Source organism: Mustelus asterias, unplaced genomic scaffold, assembly GCF_964213995.1.
Source record: "Mustelus asterias unplaced genomic scaffold, sMusAst1.hap1.1 HAP1_SCAFFOLD_1411, whole genome shotgun sequence".
Taxonomy (NCBI): Eukaryota; Metazoa; Chordata; class Chondrichthyes; order Carcharhiniformes; family Triakidae; genus Mustelus; species Mustelus asterias.
This window is the reverse complement of record NW_027591356.1, coordinates 40,392-56,357: the sequence shown is the minus strand read 5'-3', so window position 1 is coordinate 56,357 and position 15,966 is coordinate 40,392. Positions and strand designations below refer to the sequence as shown.

Sequence of the window (15,966 nt, the reverse complement as noted above, 5' to 3'; positions counted from 1 at the left end):
AACTCAGGTTTTTTCAATGGGATCGCTTCAAGTAATTAACCGAAAATCTCAAAGCTTGGAGATTGGTGAATGAGTAACTGGCTGTGCCATTCGTTCAATTCAGTCCCCATGTCAGACTGATGAAAACATTTAGTGAAATATTTGCTCAGGGCATGGGAGAGATAGCGTCCTTTATCGCGACGCAAATCACTTTCATTCTTTTAGCCCATTTTGACAGGGAAAGGGAGAGGTCTGGGACTGAGACTACATCGGATCAAGCTGCCCCTTAGAATGCCGTGGAAACACATTCAGCTCATTCGTTTGCTCCTTCTCATTTGGTATTTCGGTAAGTCGCTTTCAATAACTCATGGGCGCGGTAATGTTGTTTCCAATCACAAGGTCACACTCATGTTGACAGCAGAGGCACAGTTAAAGGTTCACAAGTCATTTGCCATTTGGCCAGTCACAGACTCGTCACCAATTTTACACTGGGTGGACGGGAAGGTAAATTTTCCTTTGGACTCCATTTGCAGAAACAAAATAAAAACAAATTCTAGAAGAACAACACAAAGGGAATCTAGTGTTACAATGTGTACAATCGACACCCACAAATTCATATTGGGACGTTGGGAGCAAGTAACACCGTGATCACAAGCGTCTGATGTTTCACCATTGTAAGGAGTGAAATGGGTGTTATGCTGGCTGTTAGAGTGACCAGGGTTGGAAGGCTTTTTGGCTCCATTTTATTCAGCCGGGGCTTTTGCAGGAAGGAGGGAAGTCAAATGTGCAACAACAGCTATTTATTTAATTACTTATTCTCCATTATGCTGTGCGCTGGTCACTAGCAGGTTTGAATGAAGAAGGACTTTTGGTCCATTTGGCCTCACTCTTCCAGGAGGGCAACCCAAATATTTCCCCATTTCAGCTTCAAATGTCCTGGCCTCAAATGATCTTTTGTTTTTATAGATGTTTTACCTGTTTAGTAGCCTTTGTATAGAGGATGATTTCCTGATACTTGCTCTAAATATACCCTACCCTGACTTACTCTTGCTGTATTGGAAAGTATGTATTTGGTTTTACTTCCTAAATCCTGTTAAGTTTCATAATGTTTTTTTATTAGTGTCACAAGTAGGCTTTCATTCACACAGCATTGAAGTTACTGTGGATAAAGCTCGCTCTGAGCCATCGCTTTTTGACACTTAAGTTATGAGAGTTGCTATTGTTACAGCTGGTAACTATATGATGAGACTGGTTGCTCCAATGTTTAGTTTTAAAATGCTGGAACGTTCTTGTTAAATTATTGGCTAATTACTTTTGCATTTCTATTGTGCGAGACATATATTACATTCATCATATTGTTCATCTTATTGTTTTCATTCTTTCGTGGGATGTGGGCATCGCTGGCTAGGCCAGCGTTTATTGCCCATTCCTAGTTGTCCTTAAGAAGATGGCGGTGAGCTGTCTTCTGGAACCACTGTAGTCCATGTGGTGTAAGTACACTCACAGTGCTGTTAGGGAGTGAGTTCCAGGATTTACACCTAGCGACTGTGAAGGAACGGCACTGTATTTCAAAGTCAGGTTGGTGAATGGCTTAGAAGGGGACTTGTAGGTAATGGTGTGAAGGACCATGACCCCCGGACTGGAAGAATATAAAATAGCTAAAACTCAAAACATGCACACAGAGGTGAATAACATACACACCTACAGGTTAACTGTAATACACAGAGGAGTGAGCTAACTGAAACTCTGACTCATCAGGAGAGTGAGAGAACCTCTATCTTGGTCAATGACGCAGGGCAACTGCCATAACATAGCACAATAAGTTCCTGCCAGTCAACCTTGGAACCAGGTATCCATCTGTTCAGTGAACAGCAGAAGAATTGACAATATCTATGCCATCCTGTCTGGACCAGGGCAAGGAATAAACCAAGGTGAAGGTGTGCTAAACGCCGAATGATTCGGTGGAATGGTCCCAGGAACTGTGCCTGTGACAGTCTGATGTGACTCATTATAAAAGTGGATGACATTGGGGAGCGGGCACTGCAGTCAGGTGAAGAAGGACAGACACCAATTATCTCCAGGTCCCCTACAGTCAACACTGGTAACATCCAGCTGTGTGGGTGATTGTAAGTTTCACAATTGTAGAGGGGTTTGTGTTGTGAGACCTTGTGTAATCTCAGTGAACCTTGTTTATTTTTTCTATTTGTTTATGGGATGTGGAGCTTCACTTTCTAAACCAGCCTTTATTGGCCCATCCTTAATTGCCCTTGAGAAGGTGGTGGTCTGCTGCCTTCTTGAACCACTGCAGTCTATGTGGTATAAGTATGCTCACTATGCTTCTAGGGAGGAAGTGTCAGGATCTTGACCTAACGACAGTGAAGGAACAGTGGCAATATGTTTCCAAGTCAGGATAGTGAATGGCTTGGAATCAAAATTCCAAGTAGTGATATTCCCAGGTATCTGCTGCCCTTGTGCCTCTAGATTGTGGCGGTCATGGGTTTTAAAGGTGCTGCTTAAGGAATCTTGGTGAGTTTTTGCAGTGCATCCTGTAGATTGTAAACACTGCTGCCACTGTTCATCGTTGGTGGAGAGTGTAAATGTTTGTGAATGAGGTGCCAATCAAGTGGTCTGCTTTGTCCTGGATGGTGTCATGCTTCTTGAATGTTGTTGGAGCTGCACTCACCCAAGCAAATGGAGAGTATTCCACCACACTCCTGCCTTGTTCCTCGTAGATGGTAGACAGACTTTGGGGAAGTCAGAGGGTGAGTTACTCACCACAGGATTCCCAGCCTCCAACCTGTCCTTGTAGCCACAGTATTTATATGGCTAGACAGTTTCAGTTTGTGGTCAATGGTAACCCCCAGGATGTTGATTGTGGGGGATTCAGTGATGGTAACGTCATTGAATATCAAGAGGTGATGGTTGTTGATGGTCGGCATCACAGTTGGTGTCCCTATGCTTGCACTAACCAAGAGGGATCAAAGAGCTCGAACAGACTGGATTAGTGGCAGCTATGGGGAAATTCCATAAAATGCCCAAACTCATCCCAATTCTCAATGAAATTGGACTCCCCTCATTGCTGCTCTGTGTAATCCACTTGGGGCATCCAAAAATAATGAAGAGAAGGGTTGGCAGGTGAAAATAAACAAACACATTTTAAAATGGAAGACTACCCAACCAAAGCAACTGATGAATAGAGCAAACCTAAGCAGAAGGATGTAGGTGGGTCGGTGGAGGTGGGGAAGCAGGGCTATTTGAGCAGCCTTGTTCCTGGGACTTCTGCTGTGCCAGATTTTGTGCGTGAGCCTCATACGATTGACAAAGTCTTGACCAAAGATGCAAAACCTGGTGCGAGTCCTTTTAACAAGTTATTCAAATATTTAAATAGAGCGACACATGCTGGTACCATCACCTCACTTATGAGCTGCAACTGGGATAAGAGCGGGCTTGCGTGCCCCAGTGCAAAATCAGCTGGACTAGATGGCAACCCAGATGGAATCCTGTTCTTTCAATTTCACACTCCCCCTTCCCAGCTGAAATGCCCGCTCTTGGAGGAGTGTGAAATTCTACCCATGAGCATCGCCCATATACTTAAGCTGAAGAAACCCTAAAATACTTGCTCCCCCACTCTAGCATTTAGGAAGCTCCTCTTCATTGTTTTGCAAATGCCTGCCATCTCTGTTGTAAATGGTGTCTTACGATAGGCTCTGGTTTCAGCAAAGGGACAAGCAGATCATTAACAACCCGTCCAATTTCCATCTCTTAAGATGAGCTTTTGGCAGGTTTTTGCAATGTGGAGCATTCCATCAATAATGATCCTCTCTTTATTCAGTGTATTTGCATTTTCCATAAAGTATCAGCCTGGCCTGGGGACCTTATAACCCAATTCTGGCCCATTTACACTACTACTCATTCATCTCTAAAGCAACAGGGACTATGTTTCAGGAGTTGTTCATTAGATGTGACATACTTGCTCTTGATATTGTGATGTGGAACTTCCTTGCATCACCCCCGCTCACTACCATTCTAAGGTCACTCATTCTGTAAAGTCCAGAAGTTGAATTTAGGATTTTTACCTCAATAGCCCACTGAGTCATCAGCAAACCCAGTACCATTAATTATTTACCTCCGTTTGGAAGAATGTAACGAAGTAGAATTCTGAGGAGATGAAGAATCTCTGCTTCACCGGAGTTGCTATAAATATTTTTTAGCACAGAATTTTGCCTGGCAGAATTGGGGCACATCCTGCAGCTGAGAGCAGAGTCTTTTCACTACATTATTAACATGGCATTGCCCTTCAGTCAATTTGCAGCAGCACAGATTTAACTAAAGATAGCCATGCTCCAAAAATACTCCCACTGTGAAACAATTCCTAAATTGTGGCCTGTTCCTGTAAGTTGTACTGTATCTTACCAACACTCGGTTACTGTGCTGACTTGAGTTCAGTACAGTTTACAAATTCTTGATGCAATGGTAGAACTGGCTCCTGTCTTCCCAATTATGCCCTTCCTCTGCCTGAAAATAGTGGGTGATATGGTCTTCCTGTCCTTCTACGTGTGTGAGTCCAGACGGTAACTGCTGAGGACATTTTGTTGTTGAGTGTTGAATCTACTTTCCAATCTTAACATGTACATCCCAGCAAATGATCGAGAGAGTGGATCAGTGCTGCTCTTTTGTCTCCCATGGGTACTGTGGCCAAATATAGAGCATAGTACAGCACCGGAACAGGCCCTTCGACTCACCAAGCCTGTGACGACCCTATGATAATGGAGCAAAGGAAAGGCATAATTTTGACCTGTACGTGCAGCTAAACACATGCTGCTTTTGTAACACGCAGCAGCTTTGTTAGTGATCCGGTGCACTGAGAGAAGCTCAAGGTAATTGGAAAGAATAAGCATGGTTTTATGAAAGGGAAACCATGTTTAACCAATTTACTAGTGTTTTTTGAAGGAGTACCATGTGCTGTGGATAGAGGGGAGATGGAGGACATACTGTACTTTGTTTGCAGAAAGCATTTGTTAAGGTACCACATCAAAGTTATTGAAAACAATTAAAGATCATGGTATCAAGTGTAAATCGTCTGAATTGAAGATTGGCTAGATGGCAGAAAACAGGGAGTTGGCATAAATAGGCCTCGACCTTTTACAATTTACATCAATGACTTAGATAAGGAGAGCAGACAATACAAAGATAGGTGGGAAGCATGCTGTGAAGATGACGTATGGAGGTTACAGATGGATATAGATGGATTGAGTAAGTGGTCAAAAAACTGGCAGAGGAAGTGGGAGAATGTGAAGTTGTTCACTTTGACAGGAAGAATAAAAAAGCAGAGTATTACTTAAATGGAGAAGAATTGCAATTTTGTTTTATTCATTTGTGGGACATGGGTGTCGCTGGCTGGCCAGAATTTATTGGCCATCCATAGTTACTCTTGAAACTGAGTGGCTTGCTCAGCCATTTCAGAGGGCAGTTGAGAGTTAATCGCATTGCTATGGATCTGGAGTCACATGTAGGCAAACCAGATAAGGACAGCAGATTTCCTCCCCTAAAGAACATTAGTGAACCAGATGGATTTTTCCAACAATCCACAATGCTTTCTTGGTCATCAGTAGATTCTTAATTCCAGATATGTTTTATTGAATTCAAATTCCACCAACTGCCGTGGCGGGATTCAAACCCGTGTCCCCAGAACATTAGTTGAGAATGCTGAGGTGTGGAGGGATTTAGATGTTCTAGTCCATGAGTCACAAAATATTAGTATGCAGATGCAACATGTAATCAAAAAGGAATGCTCTCCTTTATTATGAGAGGAATTGAACATAAAAGTAAGTTTGTTATTGTTATAATCCAGGTCAGAAACTCCAAGATGTCTCATGAAGTCAGCCTAGATCATAAGTTTTGCACTTTGAATTTTGGCACGGGTAAGCATAAGATGTTTCACTCCAGGTATGATTCAAATGACCCACGAGGGAGTTTTTATCAAATAAAGTTTATTTAAGAATACAGTTAACACATAGAAAATTAGCAATAACTTTTACCAATTACAAACAAGAAAAGCAAATCATGATGTATATACTTGAACAGCTACAAATACAGTTCCAAAACACCATTCTTACTAACATATACCCTGGTTTCAGTTTAGTACAGAAAATACATATGCTCACATGATGCTGAATCTTGCAGCTTTGCAACACCTGTTGTGAATTAGTCCTTTGGATGGTGAGTTAAAAATGCTGAGGCCTTTTGACCCTGGAACTTCCAGCATACTTCAAGAGACAGAGACACTCCTTGCGTTTTGTTATCAGCTAGCCAGCCATCCTGAGCTAAATTTCCACTACCAGGGAGAGATACAGAAATGCTGCTTGTAGTCTGCAGTCCTGACAGCTTCTAACTAACCAAACTGAAAGTGAAGTTCTCTTGTGTGAAAACAAACTGTTCCACCTGACCTGTCAATCATTCTTCCCCCAACAATTCAAAAACAGTCGTAAACTCCAGAACAGTGCATTAGGCCAAAGTAAAAATAAACAAAAAGCCTATTGTATCCTCTAGCAACAATAAAAGGACATCTGTTTAGGCATCTCACTGCCAAAATGAAACAAAAAACAGAGCTGCTTTTAACTGCAGAGAACATGCTTAAAATACCTTTCTTAGAGGTACAGTAGCCTGTGCCGCTAAGAAAATTATAATGATTCAGTTATACAGGGCATTGTTGAGAACACATCTCGAATACTGTGTGCAGCTTTGATCTCCTTATTTAAGGAATGATATAAATGCATTGGAGGCAGCTCAGTGGAGGGTTACTAGATTGATAACTGGAATGAGTGAGTTGCCTTATGAGAATTGGTTGGGCTTGTTTCCACTGGAGTTTAGAAGAGAAAGTGGTGACTTGATTGAAGTATATAAGATCCTAAATGGTATTGACTAGATAAACATGGAAAGGGTGTTTCCTTTTGAAGGTGAGTCCAGAACTAGGGAACACTGTTTTAAAAAAGGATCACCCTTATAGGACAAAAGATGAAGAGAATTTCTTTCTCAGAGGGTTGTGTGACTTTGGAACTCTCTGCCTCAGAAGGCAGTGGAGGCAGGACCACTGAATATTTTTAAGGCAGAGGTAGATAGATTCTTGTTAGGCAAGGGGATCTAAGATTATCGGGGATAAATGGGGAAAGTGGAACTCAACACATACAGATCAGCCTTGATCTTATTGAATGGCGGAGCAGTCTTGAGGGGCCGAATGGCCTACATCTCCTATTTTATATGTTTGTATGTTGTGACCTGTGTTTGTGCTGCTGGTGTGACCTGTGTTTGCATTGTTAGTGTGACCGGCTGGTGTGGCTGGTGTTTGTGTTGTTAGTGTGACCTGTGTTTGCGTTTTTTTTATTCATTCATGGGACATGGGCATCGCTGGCTGGCCAGCATTTATTGCCCATCCTTAATTGCCCTTGAGAAGGTGGTGGTGAGCTGCCTTCTTGAATCACTGCGGTCCACGTGCTGTGGGTTGACCCACAATGTCATTAGGGAGAGAATTCCAGGATTTTGATCCAACGACTGCGAAAGAATGGTGATATATTTCTAAGTTAGGATGCTGAGACGCTTGGAGGGGAACTTGCAGGTGGTGGTGTTCACATTTATCTATTGCCCTTGTCCTTCTAGGTGGAAGTGGCTGTGGGTTTGGAAGGTGCTGTCTAAGGATCATTGGTGAATTGCTGCAGTGCATCTTGTAGATAGTACACACTGCTGCTACTGAGCGTCAGTGGTGGAAGGATTAAATGTTTGTAGATGTGGTGCCAATCAAGTGGGCTGCTTTGTCCTGGATGGTGTCAAGCTTCTTAAGTGGCGTTGGAGCTGCACCCATCCAGGCAAGTGGGAAGTATTCCAGCACACTCCTGACTTGTGCCTTGTAGATGGTAGATAGGCTCTGGGGAGTCAGGAGGTGAGTTACTCGCTGCAGTATTCCTAGCTCCTGACCTGCTCTTGTAGCAACTGTGTTTATGTGGTGAGTTCAGTTGAGTTTCTGGTCAATGTTAACCCCAAGGATGTTGACAGTGGGGGATTCAGTGATGGTTACACCATTGAATGTTAAGGGGCAGTGGTTAGAGTGTCTCTTATTGGTGATGGTCATTGCCTGGCATTTGTGTGGCGCGAATGTTACTTGCCACTTGTCAACCCAAGCCTGGATATTGTCCAGATCTTATTGCATTTGAACATAGATTGCTTCAGTATCTGAAGAGTTGTGAATGGTGCAATCATCAGCGAACATCCCCAATTCTGACCTTATGATGGAGGGAAGGTCATTGATGAGGCGGCTGAAGATTGTTGGGCCTAGGACACTCCCCTGAGATGTGACCTGTGTTTGTATGACCTGTGTTTGCATTGTTAGTGTGGCCTGTGTTTAAATTTCTGTGACTTAAATTTTCAGTTGTACAGGGTGTTCGTGAGACCACATCTGGAGTACCATGTACAGTACTAGTCACCTTAAGCAAGGAAGGATGTAAATGCGTTGGAAGCAAGTCAGAGAATGTTTACCAGAGTAAGACCTCTCACAACACCAGATTAAAGTCCAACAGGTTTATTTAGAATCACAAGCTTTCGGACTGCTGCTCCTTCATCAGGCGATGACCTGGTTCATCATCTGATGAAGGAACAGTGCTCTGAAAGCTTGTGATTCCAAATAAACCTGTTGGACTTTAACCTAATGTGTGGCATTTCCACATCAGAGTAAGTCCTGTAATGGATGGGTTGTCTTTTAGGAAAGTTTGGACAGGCTAGGCTTGTATCCGCTGGAGTTCAAAGAGCAAGAGGCAACATGATTGAAACATACAAGATCCTGACGGGTCATGGCAGGGTGAATGTGGAGAGGATATTTCCTGTTGTGGAAGATCTAAAACTAGGGCTCACTGTTTAAAAATAAGGGGTCACCCATTTAAAATGGAGATTAGGCAAGCTTTTCTCTCTGAGTGCTGTGAATCTTTGGGACTGTTCCTGAAAAGATGGTGGAAGCAGAGACTTTGAATATCTTTAAGGCAGAGGTGGACAGATTTGTGGTAAGAAAGGGGGTGATAGGTTATAGAGAGTAGGTGGAATGTAGATTTGAGGTTACTATCGGATCCTATTAAGTGATGGAGCAGGCTTAAGGCCTACTCTCCTCCTGATTCGTATGTTTATATATGTTTTTGTATGTGAATGTGCTGCTACTTTACAACATGCAAAACATCATGAAACTTTGGAGGGGCCAATTTACTTAACCCAATACAAAAGGAGTTTGATTTACTCATTGAGTCATTGAGAGAATAAAAAACCTGTAGAGGAATCATCACATTGTAAAATCCATTCTGTTTCTTAAACATCCCCAGGCTGCCATGTAATTTGTGGACTGGGAGAGGGAAAAGGAGTAAACATGACTGACCAACAAAGGTATTTCTTGAGAGATTATATTCAAAGTAAATGACAGATAGTACGGTTCTGCTGCAGGGTATAAACAGAAGATTATTTACACACTTATCAGTGAAATGATTCCTGAAGGTTATTCCCAAAGGTTGTTTGAAATAGCTGAGGGGATGTGACCAGTATAACCAGCCCACAGTGAGTAAATTTTCACACAGAAGACTGAGTTCCTGAGAGTGGTTACATAATGTAGCTGAGGGATTGAATAATCTTGTAAACTGGTAGTGTAATCCATCATCACCTGATCCCTATGATTGCAGTCACAACCAGATTTTACAATGGAATCGGTGAGATTCACAAATGTTGCTTTTAAAGGTACAAGGTCCCCTTTTTCTTCCTACTGATTCTTGACAATGAAATTCCACATATTATATTGCTACATGTTTTTCACAGACGGACTGAATACTACAGTACAGCTAATCTCATGTGCAAAAATTTAGATCTACATAAAGTACCAAATCACTTGGCCATACCTCACCCAGTGAGCACGATGTTATCAGGGGCTGTCCTCATAGACAATGCTATGGGAATCAGCTGACCTGTTCCACAATGTGTCAAAGGGAACTGAGAGGTTGCGGTCAAAATGCCAAGGTAAATGTTTGCATAAACAAATATAAGCTGTGTTTCTGTTCATATTAAGGGTGCCCACAATGCTTACACAGGATTGTCACAGAGCAAGACATCCCTCCCGCCAATTCAGGCCATTGGAATTATTTAAAAGATTGGGGGGAGGGATCTTACCAGAATTTGTTAATGTGTCGTTTCAGGTGAGAAAACTGGCATGTAGCTCTCCCAGATTATTCACACTTTGACAGCTAAACTAAAAGTGAGCAGGGTTTGTCTGGGGCGGGGCTCTTAGCAAAGGCACTTGCACAGAGATCAGGGTGCTTTTTAAAATCCAGACAGAAAGTTCTCCCCACCTCCCCCCTCCACCCCCTCCCCCCACACACACACACACAAATAAATTCCACCCTGCCGCCCCCCCCCCCCCTCCCCCTACCCAACCTCATGGGGATCCCATTTGGGCCCGCCACTGACACTGCCCTCTGGCACAGGTTGGCACTGCCATGTTTCTCACCCGGGGGGACTCTACTTATCTTTGTGGCCCCGGAGGAATCCCCTTGACAGGTTTTCATTTTAAAAAACCTGTCAAGAAACTTGCCGACAAGACATGATGTTGGCAAGGTATGAATATTCAATAAAGGGTGAATAGTTTGGTGATGAGACTCATAAATGATATGGAAATTTATTAAAATATATTAAAATCAGGTTCTCATCATTATGGGCATGAACTTTATTATGTCATGGGTGAGGGCCAATGAAAATTGGAATGTGTGGTCACGCCAGAGTGAATTGCGCCCGCCCCATAGTTGGCGAAGGAAGCTCCGCTCAACCTGGAGCAACCTCTCAACCTCAAGGGCAAATCGATGTGATCAGATTGGCCGCCTGGATGGAAATTAAAATTTGACAGCCTGACAGACAAGACGACATCAGAGGAAGGAGAAAATTGGGAAGAAAGGGGTCGGATCTTCCATTGCTTTGAGAAATGTATGAACGTTATTGTACTCAAGCCAGCACTGCAGCTGAGTGTTGCTGCGGTACAACTCATATTAACAGGCCACAGTCAGATTCATCCTGGAACTGTGGGTATTTTTAGACCATGGCCCTGTTTGGTTAAATTCAGGCTGCTGTGAAGGATACAAAGATCAAAATGTTCCGGCCCCATCTGCTGGCGGGATCTTCCAATCCCGCTGAAGCCAACAGACTTTTGACTAGCTCTCCACATCCAGCATGGGGGAACTCGCCATGATGGGGCAGGAATAAGAGTCGTTAGGTTACGAGAATGGGCACAAGATCGATAGATGGAATATAATGTGGGAAAATGTGAGGTTGACCACTTTGGCAGGAACGGCACAGTATTATTTAAATTGGCACGGTAAGAAGTCTCACAGCACCAGGTTAAAGTCCAACAGGTTTATTTGGAAGCACAAGCGTTTGGGGCGCTGCTCCTTCACCAGGTGAGACTCATTCAAGATCTTCCTTCCATCATAAGGTCAGAAGTGGGGCTGTCCACTGGGGATGTTTGCTGATGATTGCACAATGTTCAACACCATTCACGGCTCCCCAGAAACTGAAGCAGTCTGTGTCAAATGCAACAAGACCTGATCAATATCAAGGCTTGAGCTTACAACTGGCAAGTAACATTTGCACCATACAAGTGCCAGGCAATGACCATCTCTAACAAGAGATGATCCAACAATCTTCCCTTGACATTCAATGGCATTACCATTGCTGATTCTCCCACTGTTGACACCCTGGGGGATACCATTGACCAGAAATGGAACTGGACTACCATATAAACACTGTGGCCTCAAGAGCAAGCCAGAGGCTAGGAAGCCTGTGGCTTTACTCACTTCCTGACTTCCCAAAGCCTGTCTACCATCTGAAAAGCACAAGTCAGGAATGTGATAGAATACTCTCTATTTTCCTGGATGAGTGCAACACCAACAGCACTCAAGAAGCTTGATATAATCCAAGACAAAGTAGCCCACCTGATTAGAACCCCATCCATAAACATTCACTCCCTCACACCACTAACGCACAGTAGCAGAAGTGTGTACCATCTACAAGATGCACTGAGGAGATATCCCTTGTCCCCAAGAAGCCATCCCTGAGCCTAGGGTGTCTTTTGAAGATTCCAGGGGTTTGCAACTGATCAAAGATGTAGCTGTCATGCATGCTCCCTGGAAGACAAGCGCACACATGCATGAAATGCACTTGGTGGTCACACACCAGCTGGACATTGAGGGAATGGAACCTTTTCTGCTTGATGAAAGGAACTCACTGGTGCCATGGGGTGTGGAGAGCAACATGGGTGCATGTATCACCCCCTGTACCTGTGGCAGATCAGCTATGTGCCCAAACCCTGTAAACCTCTCATGCTGCTGGGCCTGATCCAGGTCAAAGTGGATGCAGTGCAGAGTCTGTACTTACAGTGCATCTAACATCTCACGGACGCACGTATGGGTGGATGCCTGTGAAGTACTACAAAAGTTCCCTGGGTAGCTCAGGAAGGACTCAGTGGTGTAGAAGTTGAGGACTGTCATGACATTGATGGCCACAGTGAGGGGTGCCCTCCGCCGTCACCTGGTGTCAAGTCCACAAGGACATGGGACAGGTGTTGCACCGTAAAGTGGAATCATTGATACCAGATGGTGTTGGACAGCTTCATGAAGGACACATGAATCCAGTAGACTCTTGGTCTTCTTTAGTGCCTTTGTGTCTCCCACATGGCTAGTGTGGACCCAACCCCTGATCCTGCCTCCTGGCTCCCTAATCTTGTTCTGTAGGGTCTTTCCTCGGAACTATTGTAACTGTTGAAGTCTGTGCTCCTCCAGCATAGTGATTAGTAAGATAGCCAGCTCCACTGGCTCCATCCCGATATCATTCGGAATCCTGCAAGGGATGAGTGAGAGAGAGAGTCAGGTTGGTGTCACAGCTGCTGACCTATTGGCCTTAGCCAGTCTCAGAGCATTGCCAGCAGTGATTGCACACTCACAGTTCAGGTGCCCTCCTATCTCCACAGGACTGGCCCTGGCATATGCCCATGCCCACTTAGACTCACCTGTGGCCTTCAATCTGCTTTTCCTCTCCTGTAAGCTCACTGCCACTGGGGGTTCTTATAGGCAAGTCCTGTGCTCCCTCATCCTGACTAGCCCACGTCAACTGGATGATTATATCCACCTTGGGGGTGCGGGGGCGGTGGCGGTTGATGGATGATTGGCAGGTGTTGGGGTCCCAGCAGGGAAGTGACCCCATTGCTTCTGGATGCTGTGCCACCACGCTTTGAATCCTGAGAACTCATCCCATTCCTTGACTCCAGGACCATTGACAACAACCGTGAACACCACTCTGCCCCCAAGTACAGCTTTCTTCCCCCGATAGCTGCCTTCCTCTTTCTCTCAACCTTTGCACACCCCCACCCTCTGGTCACCCCTGACCACCCCCCAGCCCTTCTCGCTGACCTGACCATGCCCAACCCACCCCTCTCCCCCTGGAGCTACGCAGTGATCTCTGTCCACTTCGACTGGTGCTCAGTAGAGACAGTGGTGCTCATTTTCTTCCTCCCTTTCAGAGGTCATGGTGTCTGATTCCCATTTTTAAAAAGCAGCAGTAAATCACGTCAGCATGATGTCAGGCCTGGTGGGTGGAAAGATTCGAAGAGGGCAGGAGATGTGATGTTAAGCCCGCTAAGTAAATGCTAATGGATTCAAATTCACGTTCATCAGGTTTGCGCCATTCTTGGGTATGAACCTGATTCCATCATTGGGAGGGCTCAGGAATATCATGTTCCAAAATTTCATCATTGCAAAATCCCTTTGTTGGCATCTTGCGATACTTAGCAGCCATGACAAGATTTGTGCCAGCAGCTAATGGGCTGGCTAAATCGTGCCCTCTATCTTTTCCTGTCATGGCCTGTTTATCATTTTCCTTATTATACCTTTCTCTCTGGCCTTGTCTCTACTCTTAGGTTTACCACATCTACCAAAATTTAATCCCTTGCTCCCACTAATTAGTTTAAAACCCTCTCTACTTCCCTCATGGGAAGTAGACCATAGCTCACAAGAATATTCATCTCAGCACACTTCAGGTGTAAACTACCTACAATCTTTTGTAAAGGAGGTGCTTTGAAACGTCAGAGTCCTGTAGAATCCTATGGGTTCAAATCTCATCATGAGAGCATGAGAACTTTTTAAATTCAGCTTAGGAAAATCTGGCAGGTGGTGGGGGCGGGTGGGGAGAGGAGCTACCAAGAGTAAAGAGAGACAATAAAATGGTTGGAATGTCCTAAAAATCCAAATGATTCATGAATGCTCTTTAGGGAAGAAAATCTGTCATCCTTACCCAGCAAGCAACCCACTCAGTTGTATCAAACAGCTATGAGGAATACCATGTGGATTGCAACTATACAACAAGACAGTCCATTACCACCAGATCCTCAGGATGATGAGGATGGATAATCGATGCTGGCCCTAGTAGTGACGTTGGTATCCCGAGAAATAGTGGCCGGAATTTTACTGGCCTGTCCACCACGGGAATTGGAGTGGGCAAGGGGCGGACCATGGGAAGGTCCATTGAGCTCTTATTACGGTTTTGGGATGAGCAAGGCCATAAAATTCTGCCCAGTATGTTTTCCAAAGTCCTATTCTGAAATATAACTTTCTCCAATTCGCTTTCACAGATGCAGCACAGGCCATATCTGTAACCACAGATCAGCCAAATGTGGTAGTGAATGTTGGCAACAATGCCACACTTGACTGTACTTACAGGACATATGTTGAGTCCATGTTTACTCTTGAATGGCGCTTTGCACCAGGCCCAAGAGAGGATGCCAAAGCAGAAAAGGTAAGAACTGGTATCCATTTTAAAACACACTTATTTCTTGCTTACAAACTATTGGCCAGCCTGAAGGAGTGTGAAAGAAAGAATTGTACAGGGCGCTGCATCTCAACCAAGGGTGTAAGCCCTGATTCAGATAATAGCATGCTCTCACATCTCTGTTAGAATCTTGTGGAATTAACTCCACTCCAGGAACTTGAACACAAATTCTGGCCGACTCCCCAGTACTGTTGGAGGTGCCGTCTTTCAGATTAGATGTAAAATCCAGGTTCTTTTAAAATATACCAAAGCATTACTTCAAAGAAGAACAGGGGAGTTGTCCCTGTGGTGCTGACCAAGATTATTCTTCAGCTAGTACCCCAAAAATATCTAGGCCTTGTCACGTTCCTGATTATAGGATATTACTGGGAACAAATTGGCTGCAGCATGTCTTCCATTACAATCGTGAGAAAGAGCTTCACTCAAGTGATTTAATGTACAAGTGAATTACTCTGAAATGTAGCCATTCTTATGTCAACAAATGCAGCAGCCATTTTATATAAAGCATGACCCCACAAACAATAAGATGGACGACCAGTTACTCGAGGGGGAATTGTAAATCTTGCATGGTCGGCCATTGTAATGAGCAGGTAGACTGTCTGGGAGCTGCAGTTCATTTTCATGGCTGAAATCAATTTAAATGGAGCCGACTATTTTCCTTTCCCCCAGTGCAATTTGGCAGATTTGGTTTGGAGCAACTTTGGATTTTGTGGAGTCCGCCTAGCCAGCAGCAAGTCACCAGGACCAGAAGGGTGGGGAGGGTTTTAGGAATATGGAAGGGGATTAGGGGAGCTCAGGATGGCAGCTGCCCAAAATATTTTTGTGCTGCCCAAAGGAAAGCTGCCATTCATCTTGGCTCCACAATAATTCAGGTTTTTACTTATCTATGAGGGTCTCCATTTTCCATCCATTTCTACTGAGAGGGAGAGCCACTGTTGGACATAAAGGTGACTTTGAGAGTTGCATTTAAGTAATATGAACTTGAATTAATAAGTTCAAGAGGCCTCTGAGGAGTCTGATGGACTCTCCATCTCCCACTTCCAGCTAATCTCCATGTGAAAGGTAAACAGTATGTCGACTGTCTTGTTTACCTACTGCCAGGTA

At 44.2% G+C, this 15,966-nt stretch overlaps 1 protein-coding gene across 1 annotated transcript in view; it reads left to right on the top strand.

The window, feature by feature from the left end:
• The first annotated feature begins 212 nt into the window (after nucleotides 1-212).
• Nucleotides 213-15,966, top strand: part of LOC144488252 (V-set and immunoglobulin domain-containing protein 2-like) — a 44,029-nt gene continuing 28,275 nt past the window's right edge. The window contains exons 1-2 of the mRNA XM_078206288.1: nucleotides 213-325; nucleotides 14,666-14,829. Of these exons, the coding sequence (XP_078062414.1) occupies nucleotides 271-325; nucleotides 14,666-14,829 (219 nt within the window). The 5' untranslated portion in view covers nucleotides 213-270. The remainder of the gene's footprint in view (nucleotides 326-14,665; nucleotides 14,830-15,966) is intronic.